Source organism: Pelodiscus sinensis, chromosome 3, assembly GCF_049634645.1.
Source record: "Pelodiscus sinensis isolate JC-2024 chromosome 3, ASM4963464v1, whole genome shotgun sequence".
NCBI classification, from domain to species: domain Eukaryota; kingdom Metazoa; phylum Chordata; order Testudines; family Trionychidae; genus Pelodiscus; species Pelodiscus sinensis.
This window is the reverse complement of record NC_134713.1, coordinates 4,839,594-4,859,668: the sequence shown is the minus strand read 5'-3', so window position 1 is coordinate 4,859,668 and position 20,075 is coordinate 4,839,594. Positions and strand designations below refer to the sequence as shown.

At 55.5% G+C, this 20,075-nt stretch overlaps 1 protein-coding gene across 6 annotated transcripts in view; it reads left to right on the top strand.

The window, feature by feature from the left end:
- The window catches only part of EXTL3 (exostosin like glycosyltransferase 3), a 220,813-nt gene extending 206,124 nt beyond the window's left edge, over window positions 1–14,689 (top strand). For all 6 annotated transcript variants that reach the window (XM_075923258.1, XM_075923261.1, XM_075923259.1 and 3 more), the window contains 3 exons: window positions 6,224–6,368; window positions 8,652–8,780; window positions 9,342–14,689. In XM_075923258.1, coding sequence (XP_075779373.1) covers window positions 6,224–6,368; window positions 8,652–8,780; window positions 9,342–9,551 — 484 coding nt within the window. In that variant the 3' untranslated portion in view covers window positions 9,552–14,689. The remainder of the gene's footprint in view (window positions 1–6,223; window positions 6,369–8,651; window positions 8,781–9,341) is intronic.
- Window positions 14,690–20,075: the final 5,386 nt, after the last annotated feature.

The window sequence follows — 20,075 nt, the reverse complement described above, 5'->3', positions numbered from 1 at the left end:
AACATATATGGGGTACATCTAGACTACAGGCTTTTGTCAAAAGATGTTTTGTTGACAGAGCTTCTGTCAACAAAGAGCATCTAGACTACATCCAGTTCTGTCAACAAAGCAAGCCGCTTTGTCGACATGACAGTGTAGACGCAAAGGACAGTATAGATGTAATAATGCCTTCTGTCGACAGAACTCTGTTGACAAAAGACGTTATTCCTTGTAGAATGAGGTTTACCACTGTTGACAAAACTGCCAAGTTCTGTCAACGTTATGTCAACAGAACTTGGTGCTAGTGTAGACGCAGGTATATTTTTGTCAACAAAAGTGGACTTTTGTCAACAAACCCTGTAGTCTAGACATACCCATGGTGCTACCAGCCCTACCCATAATTATTGTGATCATTGCTTATTATTCCCCTTTATTTAGCACTGGTGAGGCCACATCTGGAGTACAGGCAGTCCCCGGGTTACATGGATCCGACTTGCATCGGATCCCTACTTACAAACGGGGTGAGGCAACCCCGCACTAGCTGCTTCCCCCCAGCAGACCCGGGAGACGTGAAGCTAGCGCCCCCCCCAGCAGACCAGGGAGACGCGGAGCGGCTTTTCTCAGCAGACACCTCAGCTTGAGAATAAAGGACTGAGGGAAGTGAGGTGTGGGAGAATAAAACTGAGCTCTGGAGAAAAGTTTGGCTAGAGTTTCCCCTACAATATGTACCAGTTCCGACTTACATACAAATTCAACTTAAGAACAAACCTACAGTCCCTATCTTGTAAGTAACCCGGGGACTGCCTGTATTGTGTCCAGTTCTGGGTCCCCCCACTACAGAAAGGATGTGGACACATTGGAGAGGGTCCAGCGGAGGGCGACCAAAATGATTAAGGGCTGGAGCACGTGACCTATGTGGAGAGGCTGAGAGATTTGGGCTTATTTAGTAGAAGAGAAGAGTGAGGGGGGATTTGAGAGCAGCCTTCAGCTTCCTGAAGGGAGGTTCCAAAGAGGCTGGAGAGAGGCTGGTCTCAGTGGTGGCAGATGGCAGAACAAGGAGCAATGGTCTCAAGTTACCGTGGAGGAGGTCTAGGTTGGAGATTAGGGAAAACTATTTCCCTAGGAGGGCAGAGAAGCACTGGGATGGATTCCATAGGGAGGTGGTGGAAACTCCGTCCCTAGAGGTTTTTAAGTCTCGGCTTGACAAAGCCTTGGCTGGGTTGATTGAGTTGGGGTTGGTCCTGCTTTGGGCAGGGGGCTGGACTTAATGGCTCCTGAGATCTCTTCCAGCCCTGGGATTCTGTGATTCTTAAGCATTTAGACCTGACCAAGAGCCCCGCTCCCCAACGTTAAAATACTTCTAAGTATCTCACTCAAACTGTGCGGCGGAGGGAAGTTTAAGGTTCTCGCAGTCAGCAAGTGCAACATTAAAGATTCCATTCAGCAAGGACTTGGGTGGTTCGGGGGTGGATAATAGGGTCGCTAGCCATTCCCACCTGTGCCACCAGGTCAGATCCAGCTCAGGTGGGTAGTGACAAAAGCTTTTGCCAACTGATGGTTATTCAGCAGCCTCTGCGACATGAGCTGATGGTCTCTCCCGGGGGTAGAGTCCCAAATCCGGACTGCCCGATGCTTTGGAACCGCTCACAAAATCGTTTTGCTATTTCATTAATGATGATCACCATGGTTATTGCAGTGTCCTCTGGCGTCTAACCCTTGGCCATGGCATTTGAACCTGGGCAGAAAATAGACTACGCCTGGCCTGGCCTTTTCCACGGCATCTACATCTCTCACATACGTCCTCCAAGTCATGTGCCTTGTTGACAAAGTCAGCAGAGAGTTCCTAGATTGAATCAAGCAAGGGGTTTAAACTCCCCCTCCCACTCCTAGAGTCATAGAACACTACAACTGGAAGGGACCTCGAGAGGTCATTGCCTCCAGTCCCCTGCCCTCACGGCCGGACCAAGCACCATCTAGACCATCCTTGACTTAGAAGATGGCCTGTCTGGGCGTGGTGTGTACACCCATGACATCAGCAGAACACATCTAATCTGGTCTGTAGAGGGTGGCCGCAAGCCGGCCAGGAAGCAGAAAGACGGGGAATCTCTCTGGAACCTGGTTCCATGTAGGTGCTGATGGGGAAAGCTTGGGCCTCTACTGTCCCTTGTATGGATTTTCCACTGGCGGCCGTTGTGAAAACCCGAAGCAGCATGGGAGGTTGGTGGGGGTGAGTTTGATGCATTTCCATGACTCAGGGAACGCGTCTTTCCCTGCCCGGCACCACCGGCAGCCCTGAATCCTCCCTGACAGCATCCCCCCGCACATCTCTTCTGCCTCTGCCACATTGGCTGGGGTCGTACTCGCTTTCCCCGAACGTCCTGTCATTGGCGCGTTGTGATCGTCCCCGTCCCGCTCCTGCTGGGGAGGCAGGCTCTACTGGAGTCTGAGTTGCAAACGTGGGAGGCTCCGGGGGCTGCACCTTGAAGTCGTTTAGCTAACGAGCTCGTAAATCTGTTCCCCGAAAGGCCTGTTTCCAAGGCGGGGTCTTGGCCCAGCAGATTTGTGGGTTCCTCTGGCCAGCAGGGATTGGCGTCTGGGCCTCTCCTCGCGAATCCGAGAGCCCAGGCAGCCAGCGGAAGAGGGGAAAGGAGTGCAGCTGTGCTCTGCCACCAGGTTGCAATGCCTGGTGATGAGGAGGCAGGAAAAAGGCCGACAGGCCAGAAGTCCTCAAAGGGCCAGCTGGCAAGGGTTCGTCTGTTTCCCAGGACCCAGCAGAGGTAGTCAGACCCCATCGGGTTTGAGTCCTGCTGCAGGGCTCTGCCCTGGGGTTCTACTCCAACTCTGCCGCCGCCCTGCTGAGCGATCCGGGGTCACTCGCTTGCCCTCACCGTGTCTCCTTTTCCCTCGCTGTAAAACAGGGACGATGCTTCTCTACCCTGCCACGGTGCCTTATTACGGCTTTGGTTTATGCTTGAAAGCCGTGAGAGAAAATCGCTCTCTTTAGCACATGGTGTTAGGGTTCCGGTCCCTCCGAAAACACACATCTCCTGCAAAGACCACCGGCGTTCGCCCGCCCAAGAGAAAGTGTGTTGAAAAACCTAAGCGCTATTTGTTACACCTGCAGTCTGAGCCATTGTCTCGGAACCTGTGCCCAAGAATTGCGTTATTTGTCTCTACTGCGTTGGATACCGGAGGCTGTAACTTTTTAGGGCTAAGGATTGCCTCTTCCTACGCAGGCCATTCAGGAGGGAGTGCTCACATGGCTCTTGTTCAGATAATAAATTAAGCAGCTGTGTGCCAGTGAACCTCTTAAAGCCGTGTTTCCCAAATCGTGTTCCGTGGAACCCGGGGTTCCGCAAAGTGAAAATAAGGGTTCCGCAAGAAAATTCCATGACAATAACATTTCTGATTTTAAAAAAATAATTAATATTGTGTGATTTTTGTTTTTACGTATGTGCAATTAAACTAAATGTTGATCTCATGACCTGGTTTGTTGTTATCCTTACTTATTTGCAGTCTTCTTTTTCAGCTCCATCTACTAGACTGTTGTTAGGGGTTCCACAAAATTCCTTTGAGTTTAAAAGGCTTCCGTGGCCAAATAAAATTGGGAAACACTGTCTTAAAGGAATAAATGTTAGACAGTTGTCGAAAGCCTTGATTTCCAGGGCTTGACTCCTGCTTGGGAGGGAAAGCACCCCTGTTGATGCAGACGTGGAGAAGCTGGAATAAATTAACAAGGGCATGAATAGTCCGTGATCCAACTATTAAAAGCAAAGTCATGTTGGATTAATAAAAACCTGCAAAAAAACAACAGCAGCAGCAGGATTGGTTCTGGGGAGGTGCTGCCAGCTTTAATTATTCATGGTTTCATTACCAGGTTATATTAGATTTCCATTAATTTAATTAACAGTGTCTACAATTAAAATATCTCTGCCTCTTACTGTGCTTGTCATGTAATGAATTCCTGGGAGGCATTGGCCATGCCCCGGTCGCACATCTGCTATTGCCCTGAAGCAGTGACCGCTGCAGCGCTCGTTCAGAGGGGGGGTATATTGGGGGGGGGACACTTGTACAATACCAAGCAGAAGAAAATGAGTTGCCACGCTCTGCTCCTGGGATGCAGGACAAGCTGCTTTCTGCATTTAAGAGATGTGTCTACGTAGACAAGAGGCGCCAAGTTCCAGTTTGAAGTTAGACCCTAAAATAGCCAAGATCAAAGCCAGGCCGATTTCCCAGGTTAGACGTCGCAGGCTGGTGTTTCTCTTAATTCTTCCTGACAGGTTTCCTGTGCTCCAGAGGGATCCTCGGGGGCGGGTGAGGGGAGAGATTCAAATGAGGCCAGAATATTAAGCGCTTGCTTTCTCATAGGGGATTGTCACCATTGAATCGCTAAAGGCTTAATCATGAACCCTCTTCTGAGGCTGTGCAAGGGAGAAATGGGGGCGCGTGACCCCTTCCTTCTCAGCACACTGACTGCACGTGGCCGGAGCCAGGCTGTTACGCCCACCCTTGCGACAAACGATAATACTTAGTTGTGGAGCGGCACCTTCCATTGACTGATTCCCTGGCGTTTGACAAACACCAGTGACTTGAGCCTCATCCCATCCCGGAGAGAGAAGCCAGCGTTGCCCTCGGTAGACAAATGGGGAAGCTGAGGCACCAGGTGACCTGTTCAAGTTCCCACAGAGGAGGGGGTCTGTAGAGAGCCGGTAACAGGACTCCCCAGCCCATGCCTCATCCCCATGCACACAGTCCTGCCCCTCTCGGGAAAAGAGCGAGGAACAAAAGTAGCGGAAACAAGAAAAGTTGCTTTTATTGAACTTTTCACCCTGAGTTGATAAAACCTCTTGACGTGAGCGATGCGTGTTCTGGGGGGGCTTGGTGGTAAACAAAACCGCTTCTGTTATAACCCAACTTCCCCTCGCTCATCGCTTTCTGCCCATTTCATTTGGCTTTTTGTGTTCTGTGTTTGGTCTTGTCTGGAGGGTCGATGGGATGCTGGTTGTTGGGTTTGAAGGCTGTAGAAAATCCACATTTACAAGTTAGATGAGGTGGGAAAAAATATTCCTTCCATCTGGAAAACCAAAGAACATGACAGAGAGACCGATTTTGAATGAGCGCCGAGTACAGCCAGTACAATTGTGTATTCGATGATGGTGTTCGGACAGCTCTTTGGGATCCAGGGGGCACAAAGCATTTTAGCCAGGAGCGTGGGGAGTTTGCTTCTTGTAGCTTTGTCGGAATTTCTTTCGTATTCAGAGCTGAATTTGGCCGCCAGGAGTAGGGTTGCCAAGTGTCCAGTATTGACCCAGACAATCCGGTATTTTTGCCTCCTGTCCGGTAAAAAAAAAAAATCAGAAAATACCAGGCACCTAAAATGGCCAGTATTTTTCTGATTTTTTTTTTCCTGCCAGGAGGCGAAAACACCAGGCACCTGGCAATCCTACGACATTCAGCAACCTGGCCCAGCCCCCAGCGCCTTCCCAGCCCCAAGACCCTCTCCCCCCATTCCCCCTCTTCCCTCTGCTTACCTGGTTCTGCAGGGAAGCTGTCTTGTGGCATGGAGCAAGAAAACAAAAAGCCCCAAAGGCCTTAACGGGGCCATGCTGGTTTTTTTGTATTTTTAAATTGTTTTGCTTAATAATTGTCGGGGTCCTTTTTTTTTTTTGCCCAACAACTTTGGTCTCCCCCTTCCCCCCCCCATAACTGTTTTTTTTTTGTTTGTTTGTTTGTTTTTTAAGGGGAGAGGAGGGTGTTCGGTATTTTTGGTTAAACCATCTGGCAACTCCAGCCAGGAGACTTGGCGTTCTGTTTCCAGCTTGACTGTGTGAGCTCAGGCATGTTCCTTAGCCCGGGGCTTTTGAAAAGCGCTTGGCGTTGCGTAACTCTGCTCCCACTGCAGTCGGTGCTAAAATGCCCATCGGCTTCCAAGGGGGCAGCGTTAGCCCAGGGCTGCTTGTCCTTGGAAATTCCACCTCGATGCTTCCGTTTCTGAATCTGTAAAATGGGGATAATGACTGAACTCCCGTCCTGGCCTCACTGGAGTTTTGCCCTTGACTGCGGTGGGGCCAGGAATTCCCCAAGTGCCTATTTCAATGGGTGGTTTTGTGGCCAGGGATCTTTGGCTAATCGTCCATCCCGTTGTTAGGGAGAGCCACCCCAAAGTCACAGGCTGAGAGATTCTTTTCCCCGTTTGAGCATGCTGTGGTCTTGCCCCGCTGATGTTCTGTCTTTGCATTGGCAGGGTCTGGAGAGAGGCCAGGGACCGCATTGTAGGATTCCCGGGCCGATACCACGCATGGGACATCCCCCATCAGTCCTGGCTCTATAACTCCAACTACTCCTGTGAACTCTCCATGGTACTGACTGGTGCTGCCTTCTTTCATAAGGTAAGTAAGAGAACGCAATCTCCGGACTCCATGGCCAGATCTCAGCTCTGCGTTCCCTTTCCAGAGAAGCCTGGGTTTTCAATTACAGAAACGAGTGCCAGAACTGACCATTCCATCTCCCTTTTATCTCTGCGTCTCAACGCTCACTCCATCGGTCACCGCAAACTGAAACCCTGCTGAGAAACGGTTAATATCCCCCCCCCCCACACACACACACACACGAGATGGGTGGGACTCACTGGGGAAAGATGCATAGACTGGCTCTGAGCTGAAGGAGGAAGACCTAGCTGGTGTGACAGGGTCAGAGCCCAAGGTTATAGAAAAGCCGTGGAGGGGAGCTCTGTAAGCCTCAGACTGAGGAGATCCTGTTCCTGGATTAACAGGGAGGGGCAGGTTTAGAACCAGCAGAGGCAGTCAGGGGCAGTGGAACACCTGGGCCAGCTTAGGCCAATTAGGATACCTGGGGTAATTAAGAAAACCAGTTCAGACTGGCTATAAAGAAGCATTGCCTACAGTTGGGGCACGTGTATAGTTGAGAGGACAGAGGAGGTGCTGCTGGGAGTAGGAGGGAAGGAGACAACTGACCGCTAGGATGATGAACCGGAGAGAAGGAAGGTGCTGGGGAAGGAGTGGGGAAGTAGCCCAGGGGTCTCGGAGCTGTATTATAGCCCATGTCAGGGACTCCCACAGGCAACTACCACAGGGCCCTGGGCTGGAACCCGGAGCAGAGGGTGGGCCTGTGTTTCCCCCCAATACCACTCAGGGAAAAGAACTGTGGAGTTGATTCCCCGTTTCACCGTATGCCGGCAGATGACAAAAAGAGCTCAGGAAACAGCTGGGCGAGGTGCCTAAAACTGAGCTGCTGTGAACCTCCCAGGCAAGCAAATCTACCAGGAAGTGCAGGACCCACCGAGTTTCCGTAGGAGCTTTGTCACACTGGTTCAGTGTCAGCAGTTCTCTTAGAGCAGTGTTTCTTAAACTGTTTAAAATTGAGGAACACCAAACTAGATATATTATTATGAGGAACACCAAGGACTTTTTGTTGAGGAAAGAAAAAAAAGAGGCCGGGGAAAAGTTATTGAGCAAAAAAAAAAAAAATAGGGTAGGGGGAAAGTTATTGGCGGAGAGGGGGGGATGTTGCCTGTCCCTTTAAGGGTGGCCATTTTGAACTCTGTTGTTCTCCGCGGCAGCCCTCCGACTGCACACCGGTGTGCCACGGAACACAGTTTAAGAAACACTGTCTTAGAGGCTGTCATGCCAGCCACGCCAGCCATCCAAGTGGCCGACTCTTCTCTGGGTTGGCTTGGGGACTTGTTAGTGTGCTGCCCTGCCACGCAGGAGTCTGGCCCAGATTCCCATCTTAGGAACCCGGAGGCTCGCTGCTGAGACACCCACAGGAGCTTACACACCGGTGTCCTTAGCGCCCTTTGCAATGCAGCCATGCAGTGTTTCACTTGAAAAAAACCACTTGAGAGCTAGGGGAGTTGGGCACCTAAATCTCATTGGGAATGGGATTTAGGATCCCAAATGGCAACTTGGAAATCACAGCCTCTGGTTCTCCCAGAGAAGAGCAATGAACTGTGGTGGTAACCTTATTTTGGGATCTAATTGTATGCACCCTGAATGTGGCAAGGAGTAACGGGGTCACAGAGGGCGCAGTAGGTAGATCAGTGATGGTGAAGTTTGATTTGTATCCCAGGCTGCTGTTATTGAAAGAGGGGAGGTTGGGGACAGATGCAGAGGGTAAGAGCCAGCTTCCTTCCTCCTTCCTGGGGAAGGCCGTAGAGAACAGACTCTTGGTATAAGGGATGTGAAGGGTTAACCTTAACAGGGGAGGTTTACCAGTTAAGGTTACCCGATGAGGCTGGAGCCAGGGGACTACTCCTCCGCAACATGCTTAAGAAGTTAGCCAATTAAGTGGGGTTTTACATCCCTGCTTTGCATCCCTTTTGGGCCACTGAGGGGCTCTGTCTTTAAAGGGCTCTTCCTCTGCCTTCCTGGCAGGGAAGAGACCAAGATGCAGCAGAAACATTGTGGTGCGAGATTTGGGGGGAGGGGCATGCCTGTCCGGATTGCAAAGGGGAGAGGCCCCAGGAGCTGCAGTGGCATCCGTGGGGTGACTTCACTGCTCCTCTGCGAGTGAGTGGAGCAGAACCCGGCTTGGAGAGGAATCCTGCCCCGGCGCTGTTCTTGGGAGCCTGTCGCCAACTTCGGTGGGCTTTGGGTCGGGTCTGTTGTCGGTCTGTGGGTGTGGTGTCCTGTTGAGTGTGTTGTGTTTTTCAGTACTACGCCTACCTGTATTCCTACGTGATGCCGCAAGCCATCCGTGACATGGTAGACGAATACATCAACTGTGAGGATATTGCCATGAACTTCCTCGTCTCTCACATCACGAGGAAACCGCCCATCAAGGTAAAGCAGCAGAGGGGGACCTCGTTCAGTGCCTCGGATTTCAGGAGAAATGGTTGTTTGTGGCGATGGGTTAGAAACGTACCTCTCTTGGCTCTTTGCTCCTGGCTCCAGGGGCAAGGTTCCCTGTAAGCCGGATGCTTGTGCAGCCGCTCAGGAAAGAGTCCAGCGTCGCCCAGCCGACTAGCAGAGCACCCATGGCTATGTGTGTGCTTCTATGGGTGGTGCACATTTGCCCATGCCTTGGAGCAAATTAAAAAAATATTCTGCACATGGATGGAAAAAATCCGCACGGGGATGGAAAAGATTAGAGGGCTAGGGGATTGGTGGGTTGCCGGTATCACCCCTGCGATATTAGAGAAAATGGGTTTTGCGTGAGTAGGGGTGTCAGAAACTCCCCGGGTTTCCCGTTGGCAGCTGGGTTGCTCTTCACTTCCTCCACTGGCCTTTCTGCAGCTGCAGCCGGCTGAGCCGCCGCCGGTGCACACCAGCGACAGCGGGATGGGTCGCTCCCTGGGAGCCTGGAGCAGAGGGTCAGCTGATGCTCTTTGTTCCTGTTCCCAGGTGACCTCGCGCTGGACCTTCCGCTGCCCCGGCTGCCCTCAGGCCCTTTCGCACGACGACTCGCACTTCCACGAGCGGCACAAGTGCATCAACTTCTTCGTCAAGGTGTACGGGTACATGCCCCTCCTGTACACCCAGTTCCGCGTGGACTCGGTGCTCTTCAAGACCCGCCTGCCCCATGACAAGACGAAATGCTTCAAATTCATTTAGGAGGGATCCCCAGGGGTCCCCTGGGCGCTCTGGCCGTGGGCGAGCGTGGAGGAGCGGCCGCCGTCGCCGGCTTCGAGAGAGAGGCCGCCTGCCCCGGCTGCACCGCGAGGAAACCGGTGGATTCGAACCCGCCCGCCCCGGGGAACCACAGCAAGTGAGGCAGGACCGGCCGATCTGGCCTGTGCTGACACGTAGGATCAGACCCTGCGGAAAGGGAGACGTTGGCTGGCAGCTCAGCCGGGCCGTTAGCCAAGGGCAACCGTCTTTTTAATTCTTGTTATTTAAAATGAAAGTGTTTTAGATTTGCCGCGAGGCGCTTTTTTTTTTTTTTTTTTTTTTTTTTTTTTCCCCTCCCCCTGTCCTGTGGTGGGAAACTGCGCGGGAGCGACCGTGGTGGAGAGAGGCGGGTCCCAGCCCCTGGACAGTTTCTGTGTCTGTTGCCTGTCTCCTGTCGGGGCAGGGCTGCCGTCACTCTCGTTTTCGTTGTCCCAAGGGACAGTGCTCTGGTGCGGGCGGCTCCTCTGCCGCCTCTTCTCTCTGGCCAGGGAGGCCTTTCAGGTGTCGAGCTTTCCTCACCGCCCCCTTCAGGCCTCTGCCGCCTCCTTCGCCTCACGTCCCTCTTCACAGCCCGGAGCAGGGGAGAGGGCTCCTGAGCGTCCCGCCCCAGCTGCGTTTCCCGGCTCCTAGCACCAGCGTGGCCAGGGGGTGTCCGGCTCCAGCTGCCGCACTCCGGACAGGAATTCGGTTACAGCCGCACGCGCTCGTTCCACGCCCGGTTCCTCTCCGCCCTGGTGTCGTTCCCCTTCCTGCTCCTCCCGACTCAGTTAACCGGCACCCGCTCCTCAGGCCGCGGAATCGGAAGGTTGCGCCAGGCGTGGCAGACCCCGCCGGAGCCTGGCCGGAGGTGCTCTCTGGCCGTCACTCGCTCGGGAAAGGAGCTGGGATTTCTGGCTTCAATTCTCTCTCCGGTAGGGAGGGCCTTGAGGGGGAGGCCGGGTCTAGAGCGGCACGAGATTCGCACCAGTTTCCATCTCCTGAGTGAGGAAGGCAGGTACGGCTGGTTCCCAAACCCGAGGGCAGGGAGGTGGGAGCCGTTTCTGGCCCCTGCTTTGCGCGGCTAATAGGGGCGCAGGGAGGCAGGCGGTGTTTTAGGTACTGGTCCTCGGGAGACGAGACCTCAGGGCAGCCACGGCAGGCCCAGCTCACCTGCCGGGGGTGAGGCTGCCGGGCGAAACGTGCTGGGTCGAGTTCTGGGATCCTCTCCCCTTGTGGGGCCCCAGATCTTGGGCCCAAGCCCAAACCTTTGCACAATTTGAGCCAGGTACCGGGGCCAGCCACGGGGCCGCACGGCTGCGGAGACGACGCCCAGGCTGTGTTTGGTGGAGGGGACCGAGCTGGCCACTGCCCTGCCCCTCCGGACCGAGCGCCCAGAGTCAGTAGGACCGACGGCGTTTCTCCTCTTGGAGCCGTGGCACGGGGCCTCTGGTCTCCGGGGGCAGCGGGAGAGACGGAGCCCTCCGGCCTCACTGCTCTACGCTGCGGGTGGGACCTCACGCGAAGGGTCAGCCGGGCTGGCTGCTTTACACGACCCCTCCCCCCCCGCCAGGGTGTGCCCACTTGGCCATAACCCCCATGGCAGCCAGATAAGACTTGTGGGCTTCAGAGTTCCTGCCTTAAAATCTCCACACACACATTCCCCACGGCCACAGCTGGGCGCTTGCTCTCTCTCTCTCTCTCTCTCTCCCCCCTCTGCCACAGCTGGGCCCCTGCACCTCTCTGTCACAGCTGGGCACTCGCTCTCTCTCTCTCCCCTCTGCCACAGCTGGGCTCTCTCTCTCACACACACTCTCTCTCTCTCTGGCACACGCCCCTGCACCCCTCTGCCACAGCAGGGTTGTCTCTTCCTCACCCCCAGCTGCCTTTGGGGGGGAGTTCCACACGATCGGCCCAGGGTCTCTTCCACGTCCCTGCTTTGCCTGCTTGCCCTCCCCTGCGGCCAGCTGCCCTGGCTGTGTCTCTGGTGCGCTGCGATCCCTCGGCTGCTCTCTCCCTGGTGGCTGCAGCCTTCCTGCCGCTCCAGGTTTGGTTTTCTCCCTTTCCCTCGGCCATGCTGCTCATTCGTGACTCTGTAGTTCTCCTCGGGACCGGCCGTGCCCCGTACCTGGCTCGGCGCGATGTTTCAGGGCAGCCTGCGCAGAGGAGGAGCTAATGGCCCCCAATGCCCCGGCGGGGGGGGGGGGGGGGTTCGGCCCATTGTCATCCAGAATCATCCTTCAGATTCTCCCCTCATCTCCCGGACTCTGAGTCTTGCCAACGCTGGATCCAGGGCTAACGTGCCACCCTCCTCCCACTGCTGGGCTGCGGCAGGTCCCTCGGCAGGCCCGAAAGCAGCCACGCCAAGTCCCCCTCCCCTCCCTTTACAGGCCTTCTGGGCCCGGGGCACACACCTGCCCAGCTGGGCACGTGAGTGATTCCTCCCTGCCCCCGGGCAGTGCTGCCACCGGGACAACGGAGACCGAGGGGCCGCCTGGTACCCGGAGCGGCTTGGTTCTTCCGGAACTTGTGGAGGGGAATGTGACCTCCAAGGGGACGGCACCCCGGTACACAGCAGGGTGCCTTTGCCCAAGCTCTCCCAAGGCATGTGAGGGGTGGGAGGAGGAGCTGCCCACTAGACAGTCTGACTCTGTCGCCATCGGCCGTGTCCCAGGATGGGAGACTGTTGGCGGAAGGACCAGGGACCGGCAAGAATAAAAGCAACGCCCACTTTTACAGCGTCCTCTGCCCCCTCTTCCCTGCCTCCGCCTCGCCCTAGAGCACTTGGCGTACAGCCGCAAGGGAACTGGCGTGGGACTCGGGCTGCGCTTTGGATTGTCTTCCCCGCGGGGCGCTAGATGCTCACATCTCCCTGCGGTAGCTTCCATGAAGTCCCCGGTACATTTAGCGCATGTGGCTTCCTGCCCGCTGATTGCCCATGGAAACCCCTCCCCACTCCAGCCCCCAGCTCTCCGCTGAGCCGGGTCGCTGCCCTTCTTCGTGTTCCGTACGATTCTCCCGGGGGGCAGAGGCCGAATCACTTGTCCCGCTCCATGATCCCCAGCGCCGAGGAGGGTAATGAAACAAGATCAAATGTTTGGAACTGGGTTTTATCCACAAGACTGTCAGGCGCTCGACGCGAACCCTTGACCAGCCCTTAAAATTGCAACCGGTGGCCATTGAGAGTGAAGGCGCCTGGGGCGTTCTCTTGCGGCTCCCTCCTGTGCGCAGTGTTAGCAAACGTCCCAGCTTCCTGGGCAGCATGAGCCTGGCTGGCCCATCTCTCCAGACAAGTCTTACGCTCACCTGCTGCGGAATCCGCTCTTTCTCCTCTCCCAAGGCTGGGCCTCAAGATGCCGTTGGCAGCAGCGTAGGAGTCCGTGTGTTGTCCCCTACTCCCTCATCTCCCTTCCCCGACCCCGCAGGCACCCAGAATTTGAAATAAAGGTGGACGCAGACGACTGTAGATTGCACTTTATAAAATTGTAAAATACATATAGAGATCTATATAGAAACTTATGATCAAATTATTTTCCAAATCTTCGGGGCGATTTTATTATTCCAGCCATTTTATTTTTTTCCAGGAACTATACCAAGGGTGTAAGAATCCACGATGGGTGTGACACTGATCGCTCTGCCTTGCTGGGTGGCTTGGGAGTCTTTTAACATTTTTACTGCTTGGCTGGTGTTGCCACACGCCCCAGCCCGGCTGCTGCCTGACGCCGCGCCAGCGACCCGGGGGGGTTTCGTGACACGCGACAGTGCAGTTCTGGAAATCGGGAGCCTTAGCGCAGGAGTTCAGGCAGCTCAAAATTGAAAACCCGGGGTTGGCTTGTTACTGGATGTTTATCTCCATCTGGTTTTGTAAGCCAGGCAAATGTAGAAATCAAAGATTGAAAACCAAACTCTTCCGGGCTTTCCCCACCCTGGACCCCTTCCCGCACCCTTCATGAGGGCTATCCAAAGTTGCAGATGCTCTTTGCATTTCAAAGGGAAGAGATCTTGAGTGCTCCTAGCTATGAGGTTTTGGATTGGTCCTACACAGCCAGGTGTGAAAGGAGACCACAGGCAGCGTTGCTGTGGCTCCTGCAGGTAATAGTTCGATCTGCTCAAGGGGAGAACTAAGTCTGACATTAAGACTGTGGCAGCTTTGCTCTCCCCTGCCCCATTCCACTCCCCACTTGGTGCGTTCCAACGGGGGTTGGACTTCACCTCGCCCTGGAGAGAAATGAACTTCCAGGCTCCTCGCAGGGGAAGTTCCATGAACTCCTGCAGCCCTCCCCTGACTCCGTCCCCGCCCTGGGGGTGAGTCCCATACAGCCCTTGCCGCCCGCTGTAAATCAGATAATTCACTGCCCGCACGCCCGCCTGGCAGATTGAGTTCAGCAGCTGTCGCAACCAACTCGCCCGGGGACATGGGCCAGCAGGGTCTGCGACCTTCCCCTGACAGCCGGCCGCTGGTGCCGCTCAGAGGCGTGTTGGTTGCACCCCACCTGCAGAGCAGCGTGGGGTGAGATCAGAAGCCGTTTTGGGGGGCCTGAGCCGGTGATGCTGCATGATGCCTGCAGGCCAGGCAGGGCCAGGCTAGTGTCACCAGGCTAGCGAATCAGTTGCCTTGTTCTACATCAGGCAAAGCAAACCTCTTGCAAAACTCGGTTAGTGGCAGAGGCCTACGCAGGCCAAACCCAGCCCATGTCCACTAGCAGGATGATCCTACGTTGCACTTGAACCCCCCAACCGCCACACCCCTCCCGGGCCTTTCTCTGCTCCATAAGGCGGGGGCGGGCATTTGGTGACACAGCAAGGCCTGTCTGGCGTCGTGTGTTGCTGTACATGTTCACTGTAAATAGCATCTTCTACTTCAGTGGCACCCCGGCGCCTGTATATTGTTCCGGTATCATCTTTTTGGTTCACTCCCGTTGTCCTCGCAGCGGATCCCAAACTCCCCTCCCCCCCCCCCCACCGTGTTTGTGTTAACTGCTCTGTGAGCATCAGGTTTTTAATGGTTGTACGATACCTAACGAGGAACGAGAGGGCCCCTCGGTCACGAGCACAATATTCCTATGTTGGATTTTGTAAAAGGATCAAATAAACGGAGAGTTTCACTGGAGCGTGTGCGCGTCTTGCTGGCGGCGCGGGAAGGCGCCGTGGGCCAAAGGGCAGGCGTGCCGGGGGAACCAAACGGCTCATTTCTACCCGTGGGCCCCTCGGCTGCAGTCAGGCCAGTTCAAACAGCGGTCAGGAAAGAGATCCGCTCATGGAGGGTGGGTCCATCAATACTGCTTAGCCAGGCTGGGCAGGGCTGGCGTCCCGAGCTGGAAATGGATGACAGGGGTGGGACACAGAACGGCCACAGACCAAAGGTCCATCTAGCTCCGAGGGGCAGAAGAGGTGTCTCCGGCACACGCCAGGAGACAGCAGAGGTAGGAGGAGCTTGGGGGGGATGTTTAGGGGGGCAGAGGACTAAGGGGAGCCTGGTGTATCAGCTTCCTAATGCCTAGGTGTTCCTGCCAACAATTCTCCCAGTTCTCTCTCTCCCCCCCCCCACTTCTGTTCCTGCACCTCCCCCCGCTTACTGCCCCTCTCGGCTTCCCCAAGCCAGGCCCCCACCAAGGCCGGGGGCCGATTCCCTGGTGTTTCCCCCTCTCTGCCCAAGCCCTGGCTTAACCGGAAGGGTCTGGGGGTTCTCAAATGCTCAGCGTTCCCGCGTGGGGAGAAGCAGAGTTTCGGGCGAAGGGCCAGAGACCATGTGACCTGTCTGAGGGGACCCAGGATGCCTTTGCTGGAGCTGGGGAGAGAGCACAGCCACTCCGGTCCCCTGCCACCTGCTGTGACTGCTCCCCCCCCATGCCTGTAGGCAGCTGGGGAGACCCTGCCCCTCATGAGGGCAAAGCTCCCGTTGGCTTTGAGAATGGGGACTTCACCCCAGCGTCTGCCATGGGTCGGGAAGGCCTTCGGCAGCGGGAGCAGCAGGTGCCGGAGCTGGGAGTCTGATCTGGGAAGGCCGGAGACCCCAGGGGCGAGGAGCCAACGGTTACACTTGCAGCCAGCGGAATGCTAATGGGAAAGCTCCTGGGGCTCGCTGCCCCGGCCGGGGTAGCCCTGCCAGCCGGGCTGTGCTCTCAGCGTGCGAGAATGGGCCGCGGCGTCTGTGCTGCTGAGGTGGATGCGAAGGGGGGTGGCCAGGTCCGGCCTTTGGGCGAGCCGGGTGCCTTGGGCCCGGCCCCCCTAGCCAGACACAGCGTGCTGCCTTGGGTCCCGTGCACACTTTGGCTGGGGTGTTCCCCACCGCCCTGCTGCCCCTCTGTTCTTCCGCTGCCGTTACCGCCCTCTCCCCCCTCGCTTCTTACCCCAGGCTGCAGGACAGAGTGGGAGCCAGACACCACCAGTAGCTGCGTGTGGTGCAGGCCTTGGCCAAAGGCTGCCTGAGTCAGGGTTGATCCCCACTCGCAAGCTGAGTGCAGAAGGAGGGGGCCCACAAGGACCTTAAATACCCCGCCTCTAGGCTCTGCTTCTAAAATCTCCCAGTGTCACGGATGCCCTGGCTCTGAGAGAAAACAAAAGCTGCCAAGTGATTTACCCTAAAAAAAAATGGAGGGCACTCGAATTCCTCCCCCTGGGGTACCCTAAGCTCTTTTGCCCCACAGAGCTTGGAAAAAAAGAGAGAAACAAGCTGCCTTCCCTGGTAGCTGAGTCGCAGGCAGGCAGGCATGCACCTTCCCCCCCGTTCCAGGACACAAGGATCAAATCAACAAGGAGTCCTGTAGCACCTTATAGACTAACGGATGTATTGGAGCAAAGACCCACTTTGTCAGATGCAGGTGGGTCTTGGCCCACGAACGCTTATGCTCCAATACATCCGTTAGTCTCTAAGGTGCCACAGGACTCCTTGTCGCTCTTGCAGATCCAGACTAACACGCCCACCCCTCACCTTAGAAAAGCGATTTTTATTACAAAACAAAAGAAACTTGCTAAAGAAAACTTGGTGGCTAGATATTATGGAGCAAGTAGGAAAGAACAAATCAAAACCCAACCACAGTACTATGAGTAGTAATTTACATGGTGAATGGGGGAGGGAAGGCAGATTCACAGAGCAGTTTAAACCGAACAGAAAATACCCTGAGTATGACTAGATCCACATTTTCCCCCTTCATTTACTCAGAGTCTCTTCCTGGTTCAGTCCACGCCCATGCCCTGAATTCCTTGGTGGTATGGTAGTCCTGCCTGGGTTTAAATCATTCGGTGTGTCTCAACTCCTGGCTTAACTCTCCCGCACACAGAGAGCAGGCAAGGTATCACACAATTCAAATTTCAGCACTGTACCCCCATTGGGTCTTCTGCCCCCCTGCCAACACCCTTGCTAGCTACCTGAGTTTAACCCCTGAGCTGACCAGCGCGCCTCCCAGCCATCACAGGCTGACTGACTACGTCTGTGAAGAGGGCACCTACCATGGTTCCTCTGTGGCCAAGGTTGAAGCAACGGCCGCACTTTGGATGAGCGGCCGATTGTCCTGCTGTTTCTGTGGGGAAATAAAGGCCTGCGTGTCTCGGCAATGACGCCAGCACGGGTCTCTGGCACGAACGGAGCTTTTTCAGTGGTGACGTAAAAGGGAGGGTGGCCGTTCAAAGCCTGGCCCGACCCCAGCACACTTGGATGGGTGAAGGGAAAGGTTTTTGTCACCACAGGTTGCTCAGCAGGACAGCGGCCCCCAGGCAGGGGCTGGACCAGGGAGTTGGCACAGTTCAGGAGCAAGGTCGTGCTCCCTGCAGACAGTTTTTCCGTGCTCAGAGTAGCCATGCGGTCGAGTAGAACGTTTGCGGCCGAGCGATCGTACACCCTGCACAGCTCCTTGGGGCTAGGCAGCCTCTGCTGTGACTTGCTCTCTGCAGGCCAGAGGGTTTAAAAGCGGCTGCACAGAACACAGAGGCCTCCTGGGGTTATAGCTCCCCATGCTGCGCTCACCTGCGATGCCTCTATAGCCTCGAGGAGCCCAGCCACCCACGCTGTGATAGGCGCTCTCTAGGTCCCCAGCAAAAAGCTGGGAGCTCACAATCGGCGTGGATGGCAAGAGGTGGCCAAGAACAGCCAGATGGTGCGACGCAAGGAACCAGAGACTCGGTGTTGGTCAGCACAACAGGCAGTCGTCTTGGGCGAGACTGGGGCAGCCAAACCCACCTGCGTTGTGTTTCAATGCACCCAACAGCCACCAGCACCAGCACGGATGTTTGGATGGAACTGTATTTACTGCCCACCTGGCTACCAGCCATCAGTCCCCCTGAAACAGAGCCCTTGGCGGGTAGGGTGGGTGGAAACCATCTCCCAGCTGCCTCTCATGGGTCTCTGAGGTGCCACAGGACTGCTCGGTTTTGTGGGAAGAAGACGTCCCTGCCTTTTTTTTCATTATCTTTCCTCCTCAGGCATGCGAGGACGAGCGCCGTAGCTCCCGAAAGCGTACGCCCTCATGAACGTGTTGGTCTTTCAAGTCCCACCTGGCTCCTTGTTGTTCCTGCTGCAGCAGACTACCACCCCTCCCCGAAACCCGTTTTCAAGCAGTGGGGCGGAGAGGGGACAGGGCGACCAGTCTCTCAGGGGTGTGGATTCTAACCCCGCTGCTCCTGCTTTTAGGCAGGAGCCAAGTCGGTGCTGGGCCTTTGTGGTGAGCCTGTGGCCCTGTCCCTCGGGGTGGGGTGGGAGGAAGAGGCGTGAGAAAAGCAGGCTGCCTACATGCTTCTCGCTCCTAAGGGAAGGCAGCAGACAGTGTCCTGGTATGACAGGAGGGGGCTGCAGCCTCCCCCCCCCCGAAAGGGCACCCTTGCCTCCGCAGGCGTCAGGTGTGGTTGGTACCAGCGTGGTGGTACATGGACGGGTTTCACCCAGGGAATACGCTAGGGCTGAAGAGGGCCGTGTGAGATAGTGACACGTCTCTTCAGCTTGCCTTACACACGTAGCAGCGTGTGCACGCATGTGCCTTGTGTGGTCTGCCAGGGACCAACTCCATGGGCAGCGGTGGCGGCGGCAGCAGTGGGGGGCCAGCAAGCCTGAAGACAAGCCCCGCCCACCCCCAGCCTGCTCTTTCCTGGCCCGTTGGAGGACTGGGACTGCCATGCTGCAGCCCTTGCCCCACAGTCCTCCCCCACGGCCACCCCACTGCTCCAGCCCTCTCTGGTGGCTGGGGAAGCCAGGCTGTTGCACCGTGAGCCTGGCCTTCGTGACAGCTGGGGCTTCCCTTGCCTTCATTACCAGCTGCCTGTGGCTATCTCCTCGTCACCACGCTTGTGCTTGGGACTTCTGAAATCCTTGCCCGCCAGCGGCTGGGTCATGCAGTCTCTCTAGCTCAGCACCACTCGCTTCCTGGCACGGGAACAATAATGTTCGGGGGGGGGGGGAATTGGGGGTTGGCCATATTCCTATCAAACACTTAAAAAAAACCCAAGCAAGCCCCAGCAGTGGGGATGCCCCACAGAAAACCTTTGGGACTGGTGACAACCCTTCCCTGCAGAGAGAAGCAATTTGTGCAAAGGACAAATACAAGACACAGCACAAGTGTCCCCCTGGGGCAACGCAAGCAGCAGCCACGAGAGGATGAATTTGTAAACACAGAGCGGGGCGATTGATTAGAAGGAAAAGAAAGTAGCGACGGTCCCCTGTGAGTCTCGTCCCGGGATTTCTTCGATTCCTGCCGCTCGGATCCTCGCTTCAAACTGAAATAGCAGGGTTCTGCTCCCAGCAGTGTCACTGCAATTTGCGGCTTGGCACGTTGCTGTAACCCTGTGTGTCCCTAATGATGGAATGGGGGGGGGGTTTGGGTCCTGATGGAGGTGGGCGGGGGGGGGGGGGGAGGTAGGAGCTCGGCTAATCAAAGCAATAGCTCTGTTTTCTAGTTACACACGGCACCGTCACTGGCTTGGGCCCTGATTGTGTTTGGGAATGGTGGTAAGGTGCTAAATGAACTGCAAACGCGCAGGAAGGAGCTGGCTGGGCTTTCTGCCCGTTCAATTAGCACATCTGCTCTGTGTGCAAAACAGCCAATGGAAATTTAGGCTGTAGAAAGAAGAGGTCAGAAAATATTATCATGCCACCAGGTAAATCACTGTTCCGCCCTCAGCAAGAATACAGGGTTTGGCTCTGGTCACCCCATCTCAAAGAGAGTGAAATTATCCAAATGAAATTAATGGGTAGCAGGTTTAAAACTAATAAAAGGAAGTTCTTCTTCACACAGCGTGTTGTCAACCTGTGGAACTCCTTGCCAGAGGAGGCTGTGAAGGCTAGGATTATAACAGAGTTTTATTAAAGAGAAGCTAGATAAGTTCATGGAGGTTAGGTCCATAAAAGGCTATTAGCCAGGGGATAAAATGGTGTCCTTGGCCTCTGTTTGTCAGAGGCTGGAGAGGGATGGCAGGAGACAAATCGCTTGATCATTGTCTTTGGTCCACCCTCTCTGGGGCACCTGGTGCTGGCCACTGTCGGTAGACAGGATACTGGGCTAGATG